General features: G+C 34.0%; 2 protein-coding genes across 3 annotated transcripts; one reads left to right on the forward strand and one right to left on the reverse strand.

Annotated features, from left to right (window-relative positions):
- Positions 1 to 1,611: 1,611 nt before the first annotated feature.
- Positions 1,612 to 13,365, reverse strand: LOC145570558 (protein FAR1-RELATED SEQUENCE 8-like). Of its 2 annotated transcripts, none has more exons than XR_014096494.1 (4): positions 6,803 to 8,873; positions 4,715 to 6,062; positions 2,052 to 3,461; positions 1,612 to 1,964 (listed from the first exon to the last, which is right to left on the reverse strand). XR_014096494.1 is itself a non-coding variant. In XM_081629683.1 (4 exons), the coding sequence occupies exons 3-4, from the start codon at positions 6,034 to 6,036 to the stop codon at positions 1,910 to 1,912; spliced, it is 1,377 nt and encodes a 458-aa protein (XP_081485809.1). In that variant the 5' UTR covers positions 6,037 to 6,062; positions 6,803 to 6,905; positions 13,172 to 13,365; the 3' UTR covers positions 1,612 to 1,909. The 2 variants fall into 2 exon arrangements, 1 of the variants encoding a protein (XP_081485809.1); XM_081629683.1 differs by lacking the exon at positions 2,052 to 3,461 and adding an exon at positions 13,172 to 13,365 and having other exon boundaries at positions 6,803 to 6,905.
- On the forward strand, positions 9,353 to 27,205 carry LOC145571234 (putative glycosyltransferase At5g03795). Its single transcript, XM_081630301.1, has 5 exons — positions 9,353 to 9,529; positions 22,976 to 23,311; positions 24,742 to 25,004; positions 26,044 to 26,392; positions 26,528 to 27,205. Exons 1-5 carry the CDS (start codon positions 9,353 to 9,355, stop codon positions 27,203 to 27,205), a joined length of 1,803 nt encoding a protein of 600 aa, XP_081486427.1.
- The last annotated feature ends 441 nt before the right edge of the window (positions 27,206 to 27,646 follow it).

The following is a 27,646-nucleotide window of genomic DNA, read 5'->3' on the forward strand; positions in this document are numbered from 1 at the left end:
ACCCTCTCCCCCCAGGTAGCTCGTATTAACCACTACCTTTTGTTGTATTAAAGAATGTAGTGGTTAAATAATCAATGTCTTTGTTGTTAAGGAAGGAGTAAGCATATGATAATGTTCAGATCTACTGTATGTGTTTAGATGGGTAGGCTGGTAATCCACCTATATTTGTATGTATTTTGGGCCGGCCCAAATTGTAAGTCATGTACTCAAGGTTTGTGAGAACCCATTTGAGCCGCTATATTAAAGATATGTATTAGTGCTTATTATCCCAAATGTTTGTATTACTATTTTCCTTTGATTTGTGGTTTTAGTTTATTGGTATTTATATTTTTTGGTAAATGGAATGAGAAAACAATACATTGGAATATCTTACAACAGACAGTCATGGTTCATTACAACTTAGACAAGGAACACATATATTGTCCGGAACCTGTAAAACACGGTAATGCTTACATATTAACAAATAAAAGAATTCATTAATTAAGGGTTCGTTTGGCATCACTGTGATTTTCTGTTTTTTGGTTTTTTGTTTTTTAAAAGTATATTATATATGTCCCATAATGAATCAAAAATTATTTAAGCTTATTAAACTCATAATAATTTTGAAAACTGACAACAGAAAAGTGGAAACACCTTTTTCTTGTTTCCTGTTTTTGGTTTTTAGTTTTCAAAAAAACAGAAAACTCAAAACAAAAAATGATGCCAAACAAGCCCTAAATAACAAAGGGTGGGAAAAACTAAAGAGACAATGCCTTATATTGTTTTTAGAGATCCGGTGTTCGAATCCCATAGTGATTGTTTTATAATATTATCTTTCACAACAATTTTGGGCTTAATGGATTGAAAGTACAATGAAGTACATGTTGGGCTAGCCACATGTAGCCTTTTATTTGTCAACTTGGTGAATTCGTAATCTATTCCATCCACTTACAAATTTTATAGTTGTAGTTGTAGTAATTGAGATAATTCCCATTATTTCAAAACGTATTTAATTTGTAAACTAAGAAAAAGATTTGATATATAATCTTTTTGATTGAGTTTTGAAACAAAGACAATAAAACTTTATAGTATTATTGTGCTACACAAATCCGGGGTTTTTGTAAAATCCCCTAATTGTGACCCGAACCTGAATGACACGACCCGAGGGACTCGACTGGGAACTCAACTTTTGAACAGAAAACAATGACCGGAATTTACCCAAACACCGTAACTAACCCGACCCGACCCCAAGAGAGAGTGATGAACATAATAGTAACCCAATGTGATTGGCCCGAATTGACCCCACAAGAATTAAAATAAATTACTTAGTCTGGGGATTTTGTACTACCTATTTAATACATTAGATGACCCAAATTTTAACCCAACTGGAATGAAATCTAAAGGTTTATATTGCAAGGATTCGCAGTCAAAGTTTGATATTATATGAGGACACATTTTCTAAGAGTTCCAATACGACTCAGTAACTAAGAAGTTAAATTCCATTTTTGAACACAATTTCGAACAAAGATGCCAATTTTATATTTAGTTAAATTTGACAATTCATTAAGATTCGGCGAACATGATGGAAACCTGCAATCACCCGATACACGATTTGTTTTTGGAACTGCAGAATGTTATTAACAATGATCCATTCACACCACAGCTGCATATTTCACATACATCATAAATTAAGATTGTCAATTAAATATTCATCAAGACATAATTTATAATATAGTCTGGTACCCTAGTTCATACCATATAGCAATAATATGATATTTTAACATAGTGATTCCACAAGCTATGTATCAGAACATATCAATGGGGGAAGAGCAGCACACGAAATCCCTTAGCAACTCATCATCGCCCGGACTAGCGGCCTCACCAATAGCATATTTTCCATCTTTTTGGTTCCGTGATCGCTTGATCACCATCATTGGGGTTTGTGCTTGTGGACTTTCCTTAGAAACACTGATCCTTCGCTTAACCTGGGGCAATCACAACAGCAGAAAACATCAGGCAATAGATACAAGGATAGGTTAAGAGTATGGCATACATATATGATTTGGAATGACCTGTTTTTTTTTCTATAAATCTGATTCTGAGGTTGGCTTTTATATACAGTCTCTAATGACTTGTAATTACACCCCTTAGGAAGAGTACGAGGATATATAATTATCTTAGGACTCGGAAGGAGCTCAGTGTTGTCATTGTTGACATTTGCATTAGGTGCCGTGACAAGAGGAGTAAAATCTACAGCATCAGGCTCAAACCAGATGTCATCTATTTGGATGTCGGTGTCCGGCCAAGTTGGTGGATCCTGCTTTCCCTGCGGTTGTTTTTTGTACCCTGTCTCAGCTAACGACTTGTACCTAGATCCCTTAGGACGACCCCGAGGTTTTTTCCTAGTCTTGGGATCTTTAATAGGTACATCCTTGTCGTTTGCAATAGATTTTTTGAGTGAAGGAGGGGTTACATTAGCTACAGCAGTGTTAGACCCGATCACAGATATAGGGATGTTGCGGTTAGGCATAGCTGGTGGATCCTACTTTGCTTGGAAGGCAATCCTAGCCTTTCGGACATCATTGGACAGCTGATTAAGCCTATCTAACACCATATCACACGTGGCATCATCAATTGTAGAAGCCTCATCACAAACACACTCAAACTTGGTCATCATTCGATTAAACCTTCTACATTCCACTGTCTCAGTAGGGTCATAGTACGACACCTTAACTCTGGTGTGCCTTCTGACAACATCCTTTCTCCACCTGTCTAGAATGTATTTTTGGGGAATCTCAAATACATGATTTTGGTCTAAAACACGTATGCAGTGCTTGCACAGAATTCCGAAAGTTTCAAACTTCCTATAATCACAAGCTACTTCCTTCGTTTCCGCATTGTATGTTACAGTGTACAACCTACGGCGGTCAGTAATTTTTTCCTGCTTCAATCCTTCAGGAATAATCCAAACCCTGTCCTCCAACAAATACTGGATCACATTGTTTCCTACATGTCGCTCATCCCTGGGGTAAACATACATCAAACGTGCACACTCCGTTTGAATTTCTTGGAATTTTGTGTCGGTATAAATTTTCTGAAACAGCTTCTCCAACTTAAACCCACTTACAAGACGTCGTACATACTTCGAACACCTTGCATCCGCATCAGTTTCATCCTTCACACGCTTGGTCATGGCCCTGTTATACTTCATAGGGAACTCATGTAGCATTGTTTTCCTATTGACGAAACCATCAAAGAAGCTGTTAATACTTTCAACACGTTGAGTCCTTTTCATTCCTGCCCAGAAATTCTCTTTCATGAAGGCAGGAACCCACATATGCCTCTCATTGTAAAGTTCACACAACCAATCATTGTCCGACAACTTATGCTCATTAATGAGGGAGTTCCATCGGCTCTCAAATTCTTCCGTTGTAAAACTCTCATATATTAGAGTCTTCAAGGGGCTTTTAAAGTCGTTTTAGCTGATCCATTTTGATCAACAAATAATAAGCATTATGTGTATTGGTGAGGAACACATTATTAACAAACCAATACCAAATGGCAGAGAATGTTGGCGAGGTTGGCAAACCAAAAAAGGAAAAAACATTAGTATTACACCAGAAATTCGGATTACAAAAACCAACACCAGTTGAGCATACAACATAAGTATTGGACTAGAATATAGTGTATGAAAAGTCCTTCAAAGATGATCAACACATTGCTAAATAAATACACTGAATACATACTAGCATGAACCTATAGTTTTATATGAAAAAGTTGATTAACTAAATTAATGGAATCACATTATATTAACATATCTAAGCATGATGTTATTTATTGTTAGAAAATTATTATTCACAGATTGGTTAGATTTAGGTGTTATCTGGTAAACAAATAAGGGATGCTTGTAGTATAGACCGTGTGTGTAGAGGTTTGAGCTTCACACTAGAGGTAAAAAGCCAAGGGAGTACTTGTGCATGCCTGATTAAGTCTGGAATCCAATCTAAACATATAGTGTAGAACCCATCACTTTGGCATTTGTCCGTTCTAAGGATCTATTCAATGAAATATGGATGGATAATTGGGTCTGTGTTTGCCAGAACATTGTGAGTAGGTTGGTAGTCTTTGTCTGTTCTAATGATCTATTCAGTGAATTATCCAAGTATTATGGCAACTGCTATGTTTTTTATGTGGTCTGATTAGAGTTAACTTTATTAACTTAATAAACTAATTTGCATGTGTTAAGAACAAAGAAGTGTCCATATGTTTGTTTAAAAAAAAGGAGGTCTGTTAAAATAATTTTCTCTAGGAGTGTTACACATTGAAGCTAGATCTTATGAATGGAATTATGCTATGAAGTATTAGGTGCCAGTTCAGATTCACAGCAGACATTTCACCATAAAATTATAGTTTCCTACAATCTTCCTGTCTATTTTCCACAGGCTTAATGATATGTAGAATGATGCATGTACACTTGCAAGTGCAATAGATGCAAATGATATGAAGTATTACGTACTAGTCCACCAAACCATAGTAAAATAATGCATGTAGACTTGCAAGTGCAAAAGCACATACAATGACATGTTATTCTGACATATATCTGAGTACCAGGACAAAAAGAGGAAACACAAACATAAGAAAAATTCCCCGAAATGCAATGACAGAAAGCATTATACTTGTACATGGTGAAAGAGGCTATATAGACGGTTGAATAGAAAACCACATCATCACTTACCCATCACACTTCCCGAGAATCTCAGGAATTTTACACATTATATGCCAAATGCACCACCTGTGACGAGCAGTAGGCATCTCTAGGGATAGTGCCTTGCGAATAGCAGCCGCTTGATCTGTTAAAATTGCATTAGGTGGGTTGTTACTCATGCAAGCCACCCACTGACGAATGAACCAAGAGTAGGTTTCGGTATCTTCATGTGACACTAGAGCACACCCTAACAAAATAGATTGGCCGTGGTGATTCACACCCACAATATTCACAAAGGGAAGCTCATACTCGTTGGTGAGATAAGTGGCATCCATGCACACCACATCTCCAAAGTACTCGTAAGCCGCCCTACTTCTTGCATCCACCCACATGACATCTTTCATACGACCATCATCATCACGACGGTGTGTGTGATAGAAATTAGAATTATCACCTTGCATCTTTTCAAAATACTCCATCATAGCAGCACAATCCCCACCTGCCAAATTCAACCTAGCCCTCCTCTCTTTGTAGACCTCTTGTTGTAAATCCTTAACCGAAGGCCCGATCTCCTGACTTCTATCCAGTCCCAAGCAACTAAAAGCTTGAGTAACTAGAACACCTTCATCATAGTAGTTTATCAACTTCTTCCTGACATTGGTTGTCAATTTATTCATGCGATATTCCTTCACTAACTTAGACTTAGTAGGGGAAACTTGGTGGACATGGTCCAATACAACCTTTCTCAACACCCATAGTCCCTCTACATTCACACTAGCATATACCTTGGCATCGCATAAACATTTCTTTGATGTCCTTTTACAGCGAGCAAGTTCATCCTCCCCAATGACTCCATCAACTTTGCCACCTGACCCACTAACATCCATACACTTTACCCTCTTGTTCGCTTCCCTTCTAGCCCTAGTATCAGGATAACCCCAACATTCACACCTCCAGGTTATTCCCCGCCTCTCCTTATTCTTCTTCGACGTGTTTCCTTGAGCCCTAGTAACACCAAATCCTGTTTGCTCGGCATATTGTTTATAATAAGACTCAACCTCTTGCCATGATAACACCATACCAACTTTAGGACTTTCTACGGTCGTGTACACAGAAACCTTGTTTGTAGACACAATTGTTTCCACAGTCTCTACGGTCTTCATTGGAGTCATCAAAGAATTAGGGACAACATCTACGGATGCCCCTACCTCACCATCCATCACAGATTCAGGAACAAATGATTCAGGGAAAATACTGTCTGAAAGGGGAACAACACTGTCTGACAAGGGATTACTCATGCTTCGATGACCTGCCTCCGCAATCTCACTCGATCTATAGGTGTTCTCTTCCATTACTTACTTAATTTTTTGATCTAAACCTAGGAAGAGGGAAATAAATTCTAATTAACAAACTACATCAACCAATTTAATCACACATTTAAGCATATCAGAACAACCAACCCAATACTATCTCAATTAAGTGTCTAGTTAAGTAATTTTATTCAAATATATAAGAAAATCTATGTAATCACATCTTCTAATTTTTTTTAAATTGGACAAACTGGAATCAAAATGGGGTACCAAAGATAGTTTAATAGACAATAAACTACGATTTATTATGATTACCAATCCTATCATTACATCACCATACTATTTTGCCTTTTCAAATATGAATACCCTATAATTTTGGGATAATTAACTACATTTTTTCCTGCCTTGCCATATATATCTAAATTTCATGGTAACTAACATAATCAACGATATTCATAAGCACTATTGTTAATCAACAAAATTGTTACGCAAATCACAGCTTTGAACTTAAACTATCAACATAACAGGTACATCTGACTTCTTATAACAATTAGGTAAGCAATTTAAGCAAATCCATAATATACAATCTTCTACCAAACCCACTACATTTTCGATTTTAAGGAAATTGAGTCAAAATATTGTACACAAAGCATTTTCATTACAATATAAGACATCATAGGATTGCATTAATAACCTCCTATACAGACGAATTTGAGGAAAAGTCATCCTATCCACTCAACACGATTTCACGAACAGATCTACTCCAAAAATTACACAAATTTAACTACAATTAACACAATTAAATTACCTGGGATTACGACTTCTGAATTGAACTTTTGTTAGGAGAACAACTTTCTTCTTACTCATCTTCCACACCTCCGGGACCAGCTGGGTGATTGTCGTGAAGATGGCTAAGTCATATGAAATTGAGCTCTGAGTCAAAATTAGAGACCGCATACTAATCCAGGAGAAAGTTTGTAATTTAGCCGTTAAAGTATCATGTAACCCCGTTAATTTTTCGTTACTAACGGCAACTTCTCTGCTGTTAGTGAAATACGTACAATTCAATAAAATAATAGTTAAAAGGACAACATATGGGCCACATCAGCTACTGATTGACGAATTTTTGTCAATCACGCTGATTGCCTGAGTGCACCTCATTAATTAATCGCTAATAAGTCAAACATAAGTCAATCCCAGTAAAATAAATAATTAAAAAAATACCTCAGCAAATCAATCTAATATATACACACAATCGAGATCGTGACAATACTACACTTGCTTCAAACACTTACGTTCACATCAAATCCAACTTAAACACAACAAATTTAAGTAAACAGTCATGAAATAAAGTACATCTACATCTAATTTAACAGAAACAACATGAACAAAAGTAGGTGAATAAAACTGCTTTCAACTGATCATAACATTCCTAAGACGCCAATTCAGCTAAACTTGCAGAAATATGGTACCGAAAGAAGCCTTCAAGATAGACTCTAATCAAGTTAAGCTAACAATTCCTGAAAAGCAATAATCAAATCCATTACTTAATACCGCCTCACTCTATCCATGCACTCCACTTCCAAGATGAAACAAGTGTGAGCTAGTATACTACAAGTATGTTGGTAATTAGTACTGAAACAAGTCATCCAATTCCAGAGAATCGACAATCCAGTTCAAATAATACCCCAGTTCAAATAATACCTCAATCAAAATATTCTAGCATTCAAAACCAATAAATCAAAATATTCTTCTCACAAACATTCTCATCCTTATTCATTTCAACTACAATATTCTGCCGACACATATCGTATCCACAACACCTCAATATTCCTATTAAACTGCAAGAATGTTCTCAAATATCCAAAATAAAATCAAAGATCCTTTTTAAATCTGCAAAAATATACTCAAATATCCAAAATAAGTCCAATTAACTCCTATGAAACTGCAAGAATTTTAGTATACATCCAAATACTCCTATAAAACTGCAGGTATTTTCTTAATCATTCAAAATACATCCAATATATGCATATTCAAGTATCAAATCTCAGTCATTCCACCAATAAACTATGTTCAGTAACTAAACAAACAATATTAAGCACTCATTTAGCAGATCTCAGTTATTCTTCCATATCTCATTATATAGAGCAGCAAAATCAGAGATAAAATTCAAAATAACAAATACAAATCGAATTAAATCTTTCAGGTCAAAATCAATTCAGAAAAATGAGTGCAGCCCATACCAATCAGATGATTTCGACCCCGTCATTCGAGCACCATATGGCTCCGATTTTCCCTGATAAGAGTAAGTCCTATTATCCTTATAATTATACCCACCTCCCAAATTAGACCTACTTCCCCCAAAACTAAGAATATTGATGATTTAAGACCCTTAGGAGGAGAAATGCAACCCATTTTCTAAATCAAAGACCCTAAAACTCACGATTTTACCACCAAACTTTCTGAAAAAATTGAAAATTACTATAGTAACAAAATTTAGACCGCAAAAAAATTCACGAAAAATCACAATTTTATCAACAAAATCCATCACAATCCCTGATTATGAATATATCCCATCAAAATAACCAGAACTTAAAACCCAAAAAGAATTTGAAATTACCTCAGTAATCGAATTTGAGAAAATTACTCCATAAGATCGACCAAAACAATTAAAGATATACCGTTTGAAGTTTAAATTGGCTGCCACCGCCGGCCTCCCACCCAAGCATTTTCTCCAATTTTCCCTTCTTCAATCAACATCAATTCAAACCTTAATTCCTAAAATAGATTCCACACCCACGAATTTCTCACTACTACCTCCAGATTTTGAGCTTTCTCCTCATTTTCCTCCATTGAAGCGTAATTCGAGCTTTGAAGGCTTGAAGGATACTATGATCTTTTATCATTTTATAAAACAAAGACCACAAAAATGCTTTGAATTATTTTTAATATCAAATAGACAAGAGGTTTCTCGCAGACTAATCATAAATATGAAATAGCGAAAGGGAGATCAAGGTCGAATGTAGAGTTATAGATAGTGAGGATAAGCCTACTTGTGAGAACCTTTATGATCTTGAATAAGGTTATATAGGAGAGCAAGCATGTATCAAAAAATGGAGTCAGTTATGGACTTGGATCAAATCTGTTATCATTTGTGGTTGTTTTATTTGGAATAATGTAGTGTTATTAAAGGTTGTATCAGTAACTTGAAAGGAAGACTCAAATTTCCACATTTTTAAACAAAGGTCATATAAAGATATTTTGTACTTTTATGGTATCAGCCTATTTTCGATCCAAATTTCCCTAACAAACACCTCTCTTTTTCTTTCTACTTCATCTTTTTCCGATGCACTCTTCAATGGCTGACCAAACAAAGTTTCATCCTGCCCTTACCATAACCAATGTCAAGTCCCTAATCCCTATAACATTGGATGCGGAGAATGGTATGTATTACTCTTGGGCGGCCCTATTCAAGGTTCTTATTAGGGTTCATGATTTGCATCACCACATCATCCCTCCAATAGAGGAAAAGGAGGTAACCGCTTATGGTGCATCCAAAGCTGCAGACCCAGCCCTATGGATATAACTCCTTTTGGTATTATTTTTCCTAAATTTGAATTGCAAAATATTCAAGAACAATAACAAAATCTTACATCCTTATTATTGTACCTAGAATCATCCTTACTCAAAATATCAAAATATAAATGATTTCCATCATTACCAACCCATTCTAAATGTCATGGTGCTAGGCTGCTAGCCTACAGGCTACAGACACACGATTATGAAAACTTCAAGTTAGGCTTTAATCAAAACATTGGAATAGTAATCATTTATTAGTGATGTCATCATTTTTCTTTAACAAAGCCTAAAAAATGCTTTAAAATTTTATGACACCATGCAACTCCTTTTGATTCTTTTTCCCAAATCTGAGTTGCAAAATATTCAAAAATATGTACAAAATCTTTCACCCTTATCATTCTACCTAAGATAATTCTTAATGAATAATATAAAAAGCAACTTCTAAGCTTCCATTTATTACCAACCCACTTCATTCTCTCCCTTCTTCTGAAGTCATGAAAGTTTCTTTGGTGGCGGTTCTTCATAGGGGTTTCATAATCCATGGTTGTGCTTTCTAACATTCTGTTTGTCTATGATCTTTAAAGCTAACATCGTAGATCTGGCTAAGCAAAACAGCAACATCGCAATTTGAATGAGATAAGCTGAGCAACACAGTGACTACTTTTTAAGAATCTAGTAAGCTAAAGACACCTAACATAAACAAAGTAAACTCTACAGAAAGCCTTATGCCCTACTACTGAGCACAAAGAAAACTAACCAACTAACATTCTTCTAATAAAGCAACAGATCAGAAAAAACGCGAGATTTATACCTCAAGTAGTCTTAGGAGAACACCAAGTAGCTGATACGGAAGAAAAGCTCAAGTCCAATTAACATGAGAATAGAACAGGCTAGAATAGGCCACCCAAATCAGCTTAGTTATTGTTCATGATACTACACGAAAAAACCTACTTAGAATAATATAGGCTACTACAGCCACTTAGAAACAATCACTTGCAAAAAGGACAGAAACCCCATAATTATAAAACACCACAAATAGAACTTACGGAAGCCGAACTTTATCACACATCCAAAATAAAGGCAGACAAGTGGTCCTTTTATTCAACAGTTAATATTGCAATTGTACAAGATGACAAGAAATAATCACATAATATGCAATGGCCTTTACTCATGGTCTCTGCATATGATTCTTATAATAATTTAGAGAATTATTGGATTGTTAATTTGCCAATGTATTCCATTAGTCAATATAGTAGTATTCCATTATTAGTTGATTTTAAATTACACACCTTGGGCATGTGTTTTGAGAGTTTCAACTTAATTGGGTGTAGGCTCAACAGAACTGTAGAATAATACTTCAATATGCTACTGGACAACAAGATATGGAAGGCTTCTTACAAATTCAATCTAAGCTAGTAACCAACCACATGATATAAGAGGGTTGCAAAAGACATAGCCTTTTGCTTATATAGATTGAATGTTAAACAAGCAAACATATATAATATAATAGTTAGACATAAACAGTGTAATGCAATGAACAAAAGTAAAATCTTTTATAAGAAAATCTAAACTTATCTTAGGGAAAAAAGACACCTACCTCTTCAAGCCAATAAGTATTCCTTCTACCCAAAGATGTAAAAAAAGGCAATAAAATATGAGAGCCTTAACAACAAGTGTGTCTGTTAACATAGCAAAGGAAAGCCAAATTAACATTCTGTATACTATGATGAAGAATGAACGACAATTTATTTAAGCAAGAGCCTCTCATGTCCAATTTCTACCTTTTCCCCTTTAAAAATATCACAAACCAGGAGTCTCTCATGTCCAATTTCTACCTTCCTCTTCAAAAATATATCACCCTCCTTATTTTAAAGAGCATACACACATATGTGTTCTCCAGTAACTCAGACTAACCTTAGTCCCAGAAAAAACCAAGTTTTGACAACTAATTGATAACTTGATTAAAGAATATGATTCTAAAATATCCAAAAATTCAAGTAGTGAAACATCCAACAAGAGAATACTAATGAATGTTCTATAAAGGTCCATAATTTTCACGTTATTTTTCAGGTACATATTTATATAGCTTATTACCCATATTTATCTAGAATTGCGATCCATGATGAGCCGTACATCTCGAGCCTACCAATCATCAATTAAACACATAAATTAATGTGATAATGGTTAGGAAAATATCTTTTAAAATTTCCAGAAAGAATCTCATGAGATTACCACGATAAAAACACATCACACAATCAGATTTCTCACCTTTGCAAATCTAGAGAAAAATTCAGAGTCATACCCTTTGTGAGTTCATTTCTGCAGCAACAACATAAACATCAGTTTTCTTAATAGGTATGCTAATTCCCTAAACTCCAAGATATCCCAAATCAAGAATTCGGCTACCATCTGTGATGACTATCATATCATCCTACGATAACCTGAGTAATTGGCAACCAATAAAATGTGATACTCGTACTTTACCCATCATCTTCCACTATCCACCATTCCACCTAGAAATCATTATTCATTAACATATAATAATGATAGCACATCAATCTCAGGCAGATACCAAAAAGAATCCATTAATTAGAGATAATTTCAAACCTCCCAAGTCAGCAAACCATGTTAATTGTGTGACAAAATATAGGATGTTGAATGTCATTGGTTTGTCAATTTTAATCAATGAAGATCACAATGACTCGAAAACTGGCATAATCTCCTATTAATTAGTGAAGATCCTATAGCAAATCAAATAGAAAAGTTTTAGCAATATGATACTCTACTTCTATCAAACTAATTACAGAAAACTAACTTATTCACTTCTGCCAATAAAAAGGCATGCCTTTCTATACCTAAGTTCCTCCAATGACATTAACATCAAGCTTCAAACACAAAAACACCTAGTAAAGCTGAATTAAACTCAGAAGCAATATTTTTTTTAAAAAAAAAGATCCAGAACGCTAATTTCAAACTGATCCTCAACCCACCTCTCATCACTCAATCAATCAAATTAAAATTCCATCGATTCCACAAAACACAAACAAACATCAACAACAACACAAAAATCACAACACAGATCAGAAAATCATTACAGATATCCTAACATAAGAAATAACACATAAAAATTTTCCAGAATTTTTTTTAAAAAAAAAAGATCGAACATTCAAAATCAAAAAACGAACAAATAAATAAAGCCCTGACTTTATAATGCATAGAAATAATTTTTAACCAGATTGAACCGAAACCACCCCCAAAAATTTAAACTAATTAAATTGATTCGGAAAACCTTTAATTTTAAAATGAACAGAATTCAATCGAGGAAACCCTAAATTTTAAACGAACATAACTAAAATGGAAACCCCCGAATTTTTCATCAAAGTGAATTGAAAAATTCCCAAATTAAAGACGAATTGCATAAAGGAAAGCATGGGAATGAAGAAATATCTTAGTAGCAAGTTGCTAAGTAAGAGCCATTTGAAATCAAATTTAATCGAAAATTGCAAGAAAGCCTAGAAATGAACAAAAAAAAAAGCGAAACTTCATATAAAAGGTGAGATGAACATCAAACCAATTAGAACAAGAAAGAGAAAGGTACCTTAGCAACCTAGCTCGTCGCCAAAATCGGAGAAATCGAAACACTAAGAAGAATCGAAGCCACATAGCCATCGTCGAAGGGATGATCGGTGCTTTTAAGCTCATCGCCATCGTTGTTGAAGGAAGAAATATTTTCTCTCTCTAGGTTTCTGAGATGAGAAGAGAGACACAAAGAGGAAAGGAAAAGTGGTATGGAGAGAGAATAGAAGAGAGAAAGAAAGCAGCAAGTGGTTGCAAGGGAAAAAATGTCAGAACACTATTCATTTTTAACAGTAAATTCGTTACTGTTCATAAGCTACAATAGCTTATTTCTCATATTTTATAAAACTAGTTGTTGGCCCGCGCAGTCCCCCAATTTGGTGATCTATGCTTGGTGATTAATGTGTAATTAGTCGTTGTTATATGTGTAGATTATTTCTAATGTTTTATTGGTAAAATAGATTGTTTTGCTAATGTATTAATTTAATATGTGTGTGTTAATTAGTAAAATAATTTCAACAAATTACTCATGATTTCAAAAGCGATAGAAGTCATTATTAAATTGTTGATTCGAAATTTAATGGGTTGTTAAACGTTTTGGTGCAAAAAAATAGTTATTATTAATTTGAATTTAAGAACTATGTAACTGTGTTAAATCGAATTTAAATAGTTATTATGAATTTGAATTTCGATAGTATATTGATTTAATCGCAGTTTAATCAAATTTAAGTATATTCCAGTTGTGGTTTATTGTTGTAGAATTTTATATATTGGAAATAGTATAATATATTGGAATTTTATATATTTCAAGGATTCCTCTTTAACAACTTGGTCGCACTTGCTCCCCTCTCACTTAATCATTTCTTTATTAGCCCAAACTCTTTCTCTCCCTTTCTTTACCGGCATATTCCTTATTGTCCCTAGCCTGTTTCATCCTCTAAAAGCTTTGAAAATAATAGGTTGTACTTGGTCCTTTTTCCTCTGGCCCTTCTCCCTCTCCTCCAGTCTTTCTATCTCACCCGACATTTCTCCATCTCCATATTTCTTTCCAACTCCCTTTCTCTTTTCCTTCTCTACCGGCCTTTGTCTTTCCCTCTTTATCACACTATCTCTCTCTCTCTCTCTCGGCCCCTTTCTCTTTTTATAGCTCTATCTTGTTCTTTTTCGACCCCCTTCTCTTTCTCTTGGCCCAATTTCTCTTTCTATCTTACCCCTCTCTCTCTCTCTCTCTCTCTATCTATCTATCTATCTATCTATCTATCTATCTATCTATCTATCTATCCTGTCTCTTAGCTCCTTCTTAGCCCTTCTTTTACTCTCACTTGCTCTCCCCCATCAATCTCTCTTTTCCTATCTTATTCCGATCCCTTCTTTTTCTATCACTTTATCTCCCCCTCTCTCTTTATTCTCTTAGCTCCTTCATAGTCCTCTCTCACACTATCTCTCTTTTTTCCCCCTCTCTCTTCCAACCCATTTTGTTTCCTAGCATGCCCTCTTTCTTTTTCGGCCTGCCGTCTTTATTTTTCACGGCTCCTCTTTCTTTTTCTTCTGGCCATTTTCTTTCCTGATTTCCTCTCTATCTCTTTCCCCTGGCCCCTCTTTCTATCCCATCTTCTTTCTTTCTCTATCTATCTTTCTTTTTCCCTCTTTGCTCTATCTTCCTCCTTTTCTCTTTCTCTCTTCTTTCCCCCTCTCTTGCTCTTTCCTACTCCTTCTACTTCCCTCTCTTTCCTTTGCCTCTCTCTATCTCAAAAGTTTATATTACTACAATTTTACAAACATTAAAAAAAATGTTTTCTCATGAATTTAACATGATTCTATTTATTCCAAAGGTATTACTCATCAGTTGACTTTCTCATAATTGTCACATAACCACGTTGGTTAATTAATAACATTTATTGATTATTAAAGTAAGCTTGTCTAAACTAATTGTCGAAATCCCCTTCTTGCTTATTTCCTTCCCCTAGTTTTATTTTTCTTTTACTTGTCTTTTATGATTTTGAACACTTTAGAAAGCTTCTAAAAGTATTTTCGCATCCTTACTCAATTACATTCTAAAAAGCATTTTTCCACTTTTTATTTCACAAACTAAAACTCTCTTTCAACTCTGTCTCTTTTCCTTGATCTTTTTTTAAAATTTTAAATTACCTTAGTAGTCTTAATAATACCAGCACTATTAAAAAGTTGAGCCAATTTCTCACTATCAACAACTAACTTTTTCAGGAAACCTTTCACCACCTTCAACCACACCTCCATCCCCAATTTGGCCAAATTAATTTCGAGGAATTTTAATCACGGTTGTCTTTCATAATTGCTATATACAATAACAATATTGCATTTCTTGAGCAAGTAATTGAAATTGTTATTCTAAAAGAGGTTGGTTATAAAAGATTGATTTAGAATACAACATTAAATAGATTGGAGCTTAAGAGATGAGAATGATTATTTATGTGTTTATAAAAAATTATCAAGAGTCGATGTTACTACAGCCTTGCGATCTTCCTTTTTCAAAATGTACTTGTAAAAGGTGCATATAGGCAAAGGAATCCCCCTCCTTCCTTAATTTTCCTAAATACTCTTTCTTTTTCTTAGTCTTGATCTCTTTCTCCCTCTTCAGCTCTTCTCCTTGTTTCTTACTTTTTAATAGCTTTCATAACTCATAGGTCTCTCTCTCTCTCTCTCTCTCTCTCTCTCTCTCTCTCTCACACACACACACACACACACACGCACTCACACACTCACACTCACACACATACACACACACACACACACACACACACACACACACACACTCTTCCGTCATTAAACATGTGGTCAAATATAGTGGAATTAGAGTTGGAAATTATAATACAGAGTACTATTTATAAATCATAACACTCACTCTTTCCCTTCCAAGCCTCAAAATTTATAGCTAAATAAATACCCGAAGCACTTAATTATAATCTCAGTAACCATTTTGGTAACATCAAATTCAGAAGTCCATTCTTTAATGCCTAACATATTCAAATGTCAAGATAGTACACTTCATAATACCATACTGAAGATCAAATTTTTTTAGCATCCTTCACATGATTAACCGGCAATGTACGACGGGCATAGGAAGACAACAGGAGCCTGCATGGGGACTTAAGAAATAGCAGGGCATCTTGAACAGATTTTGGCTTCAGAGACCTTAATCTGTATCTAGAATCTTGAATTGCATTACTCACGTTCCTCCATTGTCCTACATTAGCAACACAACAAATTAAAAGTATCAGTTTATCACACCTAATGGATATCGATATTTAGAGAAAAATCCTATCTAACACAGAGTACACATGAGACGCAGCAAGTAAAGGATTTAAGGACTAAATACCTATTTTGAGTAATTTCGATTACCCAGCAATAAATTTTTACTTAATACTACTTATTATGCTCCAGAATTGGATTTAATTTCAGATTTTCAAGGTAAATCAACTACCATTAATAGAATATCATCTCTAGTATAAGCTTTGTCAAAAATAAAAAAATCCTGGGTTCTGGAATCATCCTGGGTTGAAGATGCCCGATAAGCTTGAAAGGCATTGACTTGCTCCACGGAACTCCTGCAATCTTGCTCCCAATGACCTACAATTCCACAGTTTTCACAGAAAGCCTCATTAACATTATTATTAATTGCAGAAACATTAGCTATATTTGCAGTACTAAGATTATCTAATTTTTGACAAATAGAGGTTAATTGAGCTTGTAAAAAGGATACAGAGTCGACACTATGTTTCCCTTTGTCAGCAAAGCCTCTAGGATTCCCATATTGGGAATTGTGGATTGCCATATCTTCGATAATTTGACCTGCATCATCAACATTAAGGTTCATAAACCTCCCACTAGCTGCAGAATCCAATATTGTTCTAGATTAATTTCCAATCCCATTATAAAAGGCTTGGATTAACTGCCACTGTGCCAAATTATGGTAGGGACACTCCCTCTACAGATCTTTAAATCTTTCCCAAGCCTCATACAAAGTTTCATCTGGCTCTTGGGAAAAGTTTTGAATTGCACTTCTTAGCAAAGCTGTTCTCTCTACAGGGTAATATTTATTATAGAAATTTAAAACAAGAGTCTCCCAGTTAGTTATACCAAGTGCAGTTCTATTTAATCCATTATACCATAATTTGGCTTTTCCACATAAAGAAAAAGGAAAGAGAATCTCCCTGATTTGGTCCTGTGTGACCCAGCTTGCCTTATAGTATTACAATATTGACAGTAGTCTGCAATATGAAGATTTGGGTTTTCACCCTTAGCTCCACTGAATTGCTTCCTTTCTATCATCGTGATAAATTGGGGTTTAATCTCGAATTGTACCCCATCAAGAGCCGGAGTGGGAGTAAGATGTGAAAAATATGTAAGCATCGGTTGCGAATAATCACTATGCTTCTTAGGTGCCGTCATCTCTGATTCTGAATCTGAAGGTACTTCTGAATCACTAGAATCAGTTGGAGAGTCTCGGCGATTATTGTTATCCCCACAACCCGCCAGGATTTTCCTGTAAAGATTCTTTTGTCTATGAAAAGAGCATTCGATCTCAAGATCAAATGGGATATAACCTGATCTGGAACACCTGGCATACATATAGAACTAAAATGTAAATATGAGACTTTCCTCAAAGAACTAACGTTCTCTGAGACAAGAAGAAATAACCTAGACTACAGAAAACAATCAGAAATAAAAATAAAACCGTTTCCCCGGCAACGGCGCCAAATTTTGACAGGCTAAAGTCGTATCACCTAATCAAAAGTAATTCCTAAAACCACTAAATAAATAGATAGGGAAGTAGGATCGAATCCACAGGGAAACGAGTCTTTCTATTCCTAATTAATTAATATAATCTAGATTATTAAGTACAAAATAATATAATCAAAGGGAAACTAAACTACTATAATTAAGGGTAGAGAAAATCAAGAAATAAAGGTCTAGGGCATAAGTTCACCAATAAATAACATTCCAAGGTAAAACATAATAATCTATCATCAATGCATCAATTAATCAGATCATAAAGGGTTTTCGCTATGTATTACAATCACAGAATTAATCTACCGTTATCTAATCTCATCTCTCGAATCTCGACTTAACCATTTATAAATTAACCTGCCTTTTGAAACTAAGCCTAAATATCAATTCTCATCTCTCGAATCTCGAATTAATATTGCTAAACTCATACATAAAAGACTAGCGCTAATCTAGTTGCAGAGCATTAAATCAATCAATAGGAAATTAATCAAGCATTGACAATCAACAACAATAATTTACCCTTTCATATTATTTATGGATCCCCATAAACCCTAGAAAGAAAACTACTCAAACATAATTAAAACTAAACTAATCAAAGCAATTAAACAAGACATGATGAAAGAAATAAAGTAAATAACTGAGATTAAAGTAGAAGAAATCGTTACCAAAGTAATCGGAATTAAAGAATTGAATTAAGAATAAAGTAGAGGACAAAGTTGTAGAGAGAGAAAATAATCTAAAACTAAGTAGAGAGAGAAAGTCTAAGAAGAGAGGTCTCAAAACAAAAGCATTAAATCGTATTTATACAAAAGAATTACTCCTAGTTAAAACTAAGAAATTCCGCTGAACAGAACCACTTAAAATCTCGCGCCCGATCGGGCCCGCCTTTCTTCCATCATAAGCGTCTCTAGCACCCGGCCGGGCGCGAGGCCTTTTTCTTTATTAACCCCGCCGGTTCGGGCGCGGCTTCGGGCGGGAGCTTCCTTGGCCGGGCAAGGACACTTGGGCAAGCTTGGACTTCGATTGGACTCTGATTCTTCGGCCCAATTCGGATTTCCTCTTCGGGTCTTGAATACTTGGTCCAAATGCCTCAGAATCTCAAATGATGAGCTCTTAATCACCGGTTCGATGACTCTACCCGACCCTGGGCTATAAAGGATGGTCATGCTCCTCCAACGCTCGTAATTGTTCCATAAAAATCCCGGGAAAATGCTCCAAAGGTGGAAATCCCTGCAAAAGTCAACCAAACCTACGAAAACACTAGAAAACACCAATTAGTAATAAAAGTGGCTCTAAAGAGCCAAAAACACTACTAATTATGACCAAGGGATGGGGGTAAAACACTATATAAAATGGACATATCAGCTCATCGCCATCGTTGTTGAAGGAAGAAATATTTTCTCTCTCTAGGTTTTTGAGAAGAGAAGAGAGACACAGAGAGGAAAGGAAAAGTGGTATGGAGAGAGAATAGAAGAGAGAAAGAAAGCAGCAAGTGGTTGCAAGGGAAAAAATGTCAGAACACTATTCATTTTTAACAGTAAATTCGTTACTGTTCATAAGCTACAGTAGCTAGCTACAGTAGCTTATTTCTTATATTTTAAAAAAAAAATAAAAAATAAAAAAAATAAATAAAAGGGTTTTGGATATGTGTTAGATTACTGTTTATCTTGCCTTCTTTCTCTTTCCCAGTTTGGTATTCAATCAATTGTTTTATTTGTAACAGTTTTCTATTATTTTGATTCTACAGCTGTTTTTTTCCTTTAATTTATTTTTTTAAAAAAATACTTAACATATTTATGAGAACAAATTGTCTTGGATGTTTCTTTACAATTTCTATATTGTTGGATCCGGTGAGAACCACCCTTTATGAGAGAATCACCATCTATGTGAGAACCAATACCAACCATTAGATTATATGAAATTCAACAGCTGAGATTAGAATACAAAACACAACCAAACCCAACATCAAACATAACCTTTCTTTCTCTAGAAAAATTACCCAGCTTATTTTTCTCTCTCTCTCCTAGGTTGAAGGTGAACATCAATGGCTTGAAGCTTTAAGGATCAATACTTTCTCTCTCCTCTTGTTCACTTATACATAATTTTGGTAAGTAATCTTTGAATATCATGCCATTAATTTTAATTTTTCAGTATAATTTTCCAATTGAATTATCTCAATTTGGTATTTCCATCAAAATTTTCGAATTTGATGTTCTAATTATCAAATTTTAGTGTTCTGAAAATTTTTGAATTTGAATGCTCTTATTTTGGTTATTTGAGTTTGAAATTATGATTTTTGCTAGATTTTTTTGAGTTGAGTGTTCTCAATTAAGGATTTTCATTAAACAATTCCTATTGCATGTTACTTTTACATTAATTAAAGCTAATTTTCGTGAAATTTCCTATTGAATGTTCTTAATTTGTAATTTTTTTGTCATATCATTCAACCTTAATGTTATTAATTTGATAAATTCAATAGAAGATATGTAAATGAGCAAATATGATTAAAATGAGCAAACTAAATATAAAAAGCAATATAGCAAAAATAAAATGAGCAAAATAAAAGAGCAAAAATTCCTAGGTCATATATCAAATGAGCCAAACAATTCTTTGCTCATTTATCAAATGAGCAAACAATTCTTTGCTCATTTATCAAATGAGCAAATAATTCTTTGCTCATTTATCAAATGAGCAAATAATTCTTTCCTCATTTTATCAAATGAGCAACAATTCTTTGTTCATTTATCAAATGAGCAACAATTCTAATGAGCAACAATTCTAATGAGCAACGATTCTTTATTCATTTGTCAAAATGAGCAACAATTCTTTGTTAATTTATCAAACAAGCAAACAATTCTTTGTTAATCTATCAAACAAGCAAAATATTTCTCTATTGATTTATCAAATGAGCAAACAGTTCTTTATTGATTTATCAAATGAGTTGATTAAAAATTTATAACATAGAAAAATGATTTCAAAACATATGATAAAATAAACCCGTTAGCTCAATTGGTAGAGCACTATGCAAATGCATAGGGGATGTAGGTTCAATTCCTACATAGGTTATATCTATAAATAAAATTCATCAAATGAGCAAAAAATTATTTGATCATTTATCAAATGAGCAAAAAATTCATTGCTTATTTATCAAATGAGCAAACAATCCCTTGCTCATTTATCAAATGAGCAACAATTCTTTGTTCATTTATCAAATGAGCAAAGAGTAATTAGTGCAATGTGAGGAAGAAAAATTAGCAATAATTAGTGCAACGTGAGCAACAAAACAACTTACTTTGTTGTCTCGTACCTCTTTCTATCAATACAATACACACGTTAGTAACTTCAAGGAAAATATTAAATCAAACAATTAATTTAAGTAATTGAAATAGGAATTTGGGACCAAACCCTCAGAAATTATCAACCTTTCACGTTTAGGGAGAAGACAACTTCGAGCTTGGCTAAGTGTCTAGAACTTGTGAATGCGATATTTTTATTTGAAAAGCTTAGGCTAGAAAGAGGGAGAAAGAATAAGCTATTAGCTTGAGAGAGAAGAGAATAGAAAATTCTTGATGATTGTGAATGATTGTTGATTTTTAAAAACGGGGAAATACGACTGTATTTATAGAGAAAATAGTCAGGAAATGATAGAAAAGAGATCGAATCCTATCAGGAATAAAACTGCCCCTGTCGCAGAACGACAGGGTCTGGCGCGACGCGACAACCCTGTCGCTGTGCGACAGACTTGTCGTGGCGCGCCAGCTTTGTCATTTCGCGCTGGTTTACGCGTTTTTTTAAAAACCCGTACGAAATCCTTAATCTAACTAAATTCGTTTTAATAACGTCCGTACTTATCTTTGAAAACCAGATTTAATTTCTTTTAAAACACTTGTTTTAATCCAAATAGAATTCTTTATTTTCATAAAAGATATAATTATTAATCCTAATCTCATTAGAACCCAAAATAACCTTCTAGATTATTCTAAAGGATTAAAATCAATCCTAATTACTTTAGGAATATTAATTAATGGGCCCTCCATTAGATCATTGGGCCATAAAACCATTTCAGGCCCAATTTAGTATTTTGGCCATAACTTCCTTATTATTCATCGGAATTGGGCTTATAATATATGTTGGAAAGCTCTTTTCGAGCTTAATCAAACTACAACATTATTGGACCCTTATCATGGATCAAACTAAGTTGGACTGGACATTTTCAATAAAATAGAGTATATTTTTGAAAACAGAAAGAAGAGATATTTTATTAAAACAATCGCATCACAAGACTTTTCACATTTTCACTTCGTTCGATAATCTAATGACGTGAAAGGTATTCATCACTGGATTTGGTTTTGGGGAGACACAATTAGGTGTCTACACGTACCTAACAACAAAGTCTACCAAAAACTAGAGATGTCAAATTAAATGTGAGAGTCAGCTTAAGTTAAGTCATATACAAAGTATATATCGCATCTAATCTAATAAAAAAAAATGTTGTAACTAATTTGAAACATAGGGAATACTCCATAGAGTTCTTCAATCACTTCCAATTTGATCAGGTTATTATTCTCAGCTCGAATCAATTTGAACTCTATCAATAACTCCAAAAAACTGATTTGTCATGTAGCAAGGAATAACAGTCAAACAATTCAAAAAGGTTTACACTGACATTGACCCCCACCCTTACATTTGGCTTTAAACTAGTTTTTGGTTTCATTCTCCTTTTATATTGCATGTACTTGATTCCAAAACAAGGTCTGTTCAACTAGACGTCTGGCTGGTTGAATTGAAGGTGCAACTATTTATCACCAGATGTTCACTTTCTCTTGATTTCTGACCCATTTTTTTTTAATTAGTAAACCATTAAACCTTTCACTTCTTTTGTCTTCCTACTACCAAATACTAAACGATCTTCTTTTTACAAGTACTCTAATAACAATAACCCCTTTTGTCAGTGTAAAGAAATAACAAATTAAACATGTTGCACCGTACCAAAAAAAAAAAAAAAAAAAAACTTTGGGTTGATATAATTTGAAGTGTTGAAAATTGGAACAATAACAAGAGATTAGAAGAAAATAACAAAAGTAAAATGGGGTATTTGTCTTTATCATCACCATTAGTGAAAGTAATAGTTTGCTTTACTTTACCATTGATTTTGTTATTTGGGTTTGTTTCGTTCAATGGTGGTCTAAATCCAAACCCTTTGTTTTCGCCGTCAAAAACTTCATCAGGTGTAAATTCAAGGGAGATACACCGAGTTTCAACTGAAGAATTGAGGTCGAAAATTGAAGAAGGAATAATAGCAGAGAAAGCTAGTGTTGTAACAGAGGAATCTGTTTTATCAACACCTTCTGATCATGATGCAACAATTCAAGCTGCTAATAACTCATCTGTTTTTGCACTTGTGAGAACTTTTTATCACTTTTTCTCTCTTTTCTTCCGTTGTTTATTTTTTGTACTCATTCTTAGTCTGTCGTTTTTCGTGACATGTTTTTGCATTAGTGACATGCTGTCCTATACGAAAATTTTCACTTTGATGCTCGGAGATTTGACATAATTTCACTTTGGTGTCCTAATGTTCAATTTTTTTTTTTTTCCTTCTTGATCTCATGAATAAATTTTTTTAGGAAGAGTTTTGTTTTAATTACGGGTCACACACACATTTATATTGTTCAATGATTACTACGAAGTGTGTTAAAGAAAGTTTTCATCCTTCCCAAATGTCCAGAAGACATTTACAAAAACAAGAAAATCATTTACTTTCCCTTGTATTTCTCTCCCGTGTTTTTGTCCTAAAATTCTAAAAAAGTAGGTTTTTTTTTTTATTTTTTATTTTTTTATTTGGTTGGAACTAATTAATGTGTTGAGTATAGTATTGACGAATGCATGAATTTTACTTGGGGTTGGAACGAAATTAATACGTGAAATAAGAACAATAGGAGAATGGATTACTTGAAACAAATTTTTTATTCGTAGGGCATAATTGAATAATGCACATATTTAAGTTTTTTTTTTTTTTTTTTTTTTTTTTTTTTTTTTTTTTGAATCCACATATTCAAGTTCTTCATAATTATACTTTCAATCTAATTATACTCCGTACTTACGTAGAATTATTCAATTGATACTATGTTTTCTTTGTAGTTAGGTCTATGCACCAAAATTATTTTGCACTTATCACTTATATATAGCTTGAAACCTTATCTATGTAGGTACAGTGAGATGGACCAAAATTTTGGTTAATCACTAATGGTAATTTGAGAGTCTATATATCTTTAACAACTTAAAATAATGTAGTGCTTATATTTAAAACTACTGTTTTTAATAGAGATTTCTTCTCATTATATTAATCGTTTCCCACAATATTTAATGTAGCATTGATATCTTAAGATACTCCATAATATGGAGTATAATGTAAATGTATTTACTACTGTACCTCCATTGTTCTTTTTAAAGATTATATAGAGTGTAAACATCTTTAAAGAACGGAAGTAGTACTACTGTATTAGTACACCTTACAAAATCAAAGCGATTACTACCTCTGTTACATATTATTTGCAACAATTTGACATAAAATAGAGAGGAAAAATGTCTAATCGTTATAAATAATATGTAACGAAGGTAGTATTAATATTGGGAGGATAATTTTTTTTTTCAAATGAGAAAATTTAGTGGAGTAGTGTGAATTGATTGTTTTTTTACAATTTTTTTTTTTTATTTTTTTGACAACGGGAATAACTTTACTAAATTTAAGTTAAGTGATTCCACCAAAAAACAAAAAAAAAAGTTAAGTGATGTTACACAAAAGACTAATTTAGCTGAGCTCAACAGGCGACAAATGGGAGTTCGATGACATTAAAGGACATGACTCCAAATTCAACCGATATCATCGTCACTACCTTAAATGAAACACATACCCTTCCCATGAGGAAAGTCGAACTAGAGAAGGTGGTTACTGATTTGGATAAGCTTGAAATCGGCCTTCAAAAGGCTCGGGCCGGAATCAAGGAAGCTAAGTTTACAAATCGTACGTATGATGACCCCGATTTTAAGCCCGTCGGTCCAATGTATTGGAACTCCAATGCTTTCCACAGGTATGTAAGATAAATGAAGCATTATAAGATATTCGGAAAATGTTGTCACTGACTTGATTAACTAAAATACCAGACTATTACTTATGTTATACTCAATTTATCTATATAGACGTATTGGATATAATTATTTTAATTATAAAATCGCGTCACATTTATTATTTAGAGTTACAGTTTCTGAAAATGATACTTAAGAAAAATGTATGTCCTAGTACTATTGCCGATTTTAGTGCATGTTCAATTTGGCTTGACGATTGAGACGTAAATGCTACTCTTGCTGAGTTGTTGGTTATATTTCATTAAATACATTTGGCAGGATATGTATGATTAGTGTTAATTTAAGGTACATGCATAATAAGCAAACTTTAATTTATATACTACATCTACTTACAAAGTTACGACATTTGGAAATTGAGGGACAGAAAGTTATTGTGAGTTTCTTCTTTTGGAAAGTCTAAATGTTTGTTTTACCTGGCTAATTTGTTTTAGTCGTCACTGATTCTTTCAAGATTTGAACTTTATTAACATGTATGGAAATCAAAGGTCTTTTTTCTTGCTTAATCAGATTTCTATATTTTGCACTAAATGAGTGTGTTAACATTTACCTTATATGAGATGCAATGCTATTTAAGATGAACTCGAGTACTTGAAAAAAGAGGGTGAGAAGGATTAGTTTATTTGATAATTAACACAATTGAACTTGTTATTTACGTGCCAAAGTTTTTTGGCACGCACGATCATTGATTATTCGTGATTTTTTTTTATAGAAAATGAGTTAATTACATGATTTGGCCTGGTAAATTTAGAATTAATTGTATTTTAAGTTGCATAATTCCTTTGATCAACATTTTAATTCACAATTATTTCCTTTTTTAAGCAAATAATGAAATGGTCAAATTGCACTTACATAGAAAACATCATTTGTTTATAGCAGAAAGAGAGATGTATTAAATAATTAAATAATAATACGTAGTATGTAAGTGAAAAGTTTTGTGATAGAAAGCGTTAAAACTTGGTGTTTGCATATGATCGATAATTGCAGGAGCTACTTGGAAATGGAGAAACGATTCAAAGTTTTTGTTTACGAGGAAGGTGAAACCCCATTGTTCCACAACGGCCCTTGTAAAAGTATATACTCAACCGAAGGGAACTTCATACACCTAATGGAGATCAATAACCAATTCCGAACTAAGAACCAAGATAAGGCTCATGTGTTCTTCCTTCCCTTTAGTGTCACTATGATGGTTCATTATGTTTATCCACGGGACTCTCATGACTTTGGTCCCATTAAACACACCGTTCGAGATTATATCAGTGTCGTTTCTAGCAAGTATTCTTATTGGAATCGTAGCCTTGGAGCTGATCATTTTATGCTCTCTTGTCATGACTGGGTACGTATCAGATTGATCTATATAATATTCGATCTTTACAAATATAATGTTACAACGTAGCATTGTTAATCAATTTTTTATGCCTTTTTTATGAAGTTAGCTTAAAATGCCGCCTTTTTTTTGTTCTTCATGAAGGGGCCAGAAGCATCACATTCAGTTCCTTACCTAAGCAAGAACTCAATTCGAGTCCTATGCAACGCTAATACCTCCGAAGGGTTCAAGCCTCGGAAAGATATATCCCTTCCTGAAATCAACCTTCGAACAGGGGATATCCAAGGGTTCGTAGGAGGACCATCCCCTTCACGGCGATCCATCTTAGGATTTTTCGCGGGTGGACTTCATGGACCAATTAGGCCAATCCTCCTAGAGCATTGGGGAAACAACAACGACGAAGACTTAAAAATATACAACTACCTCCCAAAAGGAATTTCCTACTATGACATGCTAAAAAATAGCAAGTTTTGCATTTGTCCTAGTGGTTATGAGGTCGCGAGCCCTAGGATCGTCGAGGCAATATACACGGGGTGTGTGCCTGTTCTTATATCGGATCACTACGTACCACCATTCAGTGATGTGTTGAATTGGAAGTCCTTCTCAATTGATGTCTCGGTTAAGGACATACCGAAGTTGAAGATGATCTTATCAAGCATTTCTACAAAGAAATACTTGAAGATGTACCGAAGAGTGCTTCAAGTAAGGAGGCATTTCGAAGTTCATTCTCCTCCTAAGCGCTATGATTTCTTCCATATGATACTTCATTCGGTTTGGCTTCGGAGATTGAACGTGCATGTTCATGATCATCAAGAGTTATAGACCCTGTAAATCTTTTCAAAAATATACATAAAATGTGAAAATGAGTTCATTTGTGGTAGTGTTAAGTAGGGGAAACCAAAACTAGTTACTAGTACGTCATGATTTGATATCATTGTTCATAAAGTACATGATACAATGGTACAAGCTTAGAATAAATGATTAAATTTGTATGGAAAAATTTGCAAATTACAACCATTTAAAGTTACTATTTTGCAAATTACAGCCATTTAAAAAAAAATTTGCAAATTTTAGTCCAAAAGTTTGTATAAATTATAAATTACAGCCCGATTTAACTTTTTCATCGGTTTACATATCGAAAAATCTTCGATTAAGGTTTTAGGGGTCATTTTAGTTCTTAAGGGTCCGAATTGAGCTCGGAATTAGCAAAAAATAACGTAAGTGCTTTGTTTTGTGTAACAAAAATTTATCGAGTTGTGGGCA

This window comes from Chenopodium album, chromosome 12 (genome assembly GCF_948465745.1).
Source record: "Chenopodium album chromosome 12, dcCheAlbu1.1, whole genome shotgun sequence".
In the NCBI taxonomy this organism is placed as follows: domain Eukaryota; kingdom Viridiplantae; phylum Streptophyta; class Magnoliopsida; order Caryophyllales; family Amaranthaceae; genus Chenopodium; species Chenopodium album.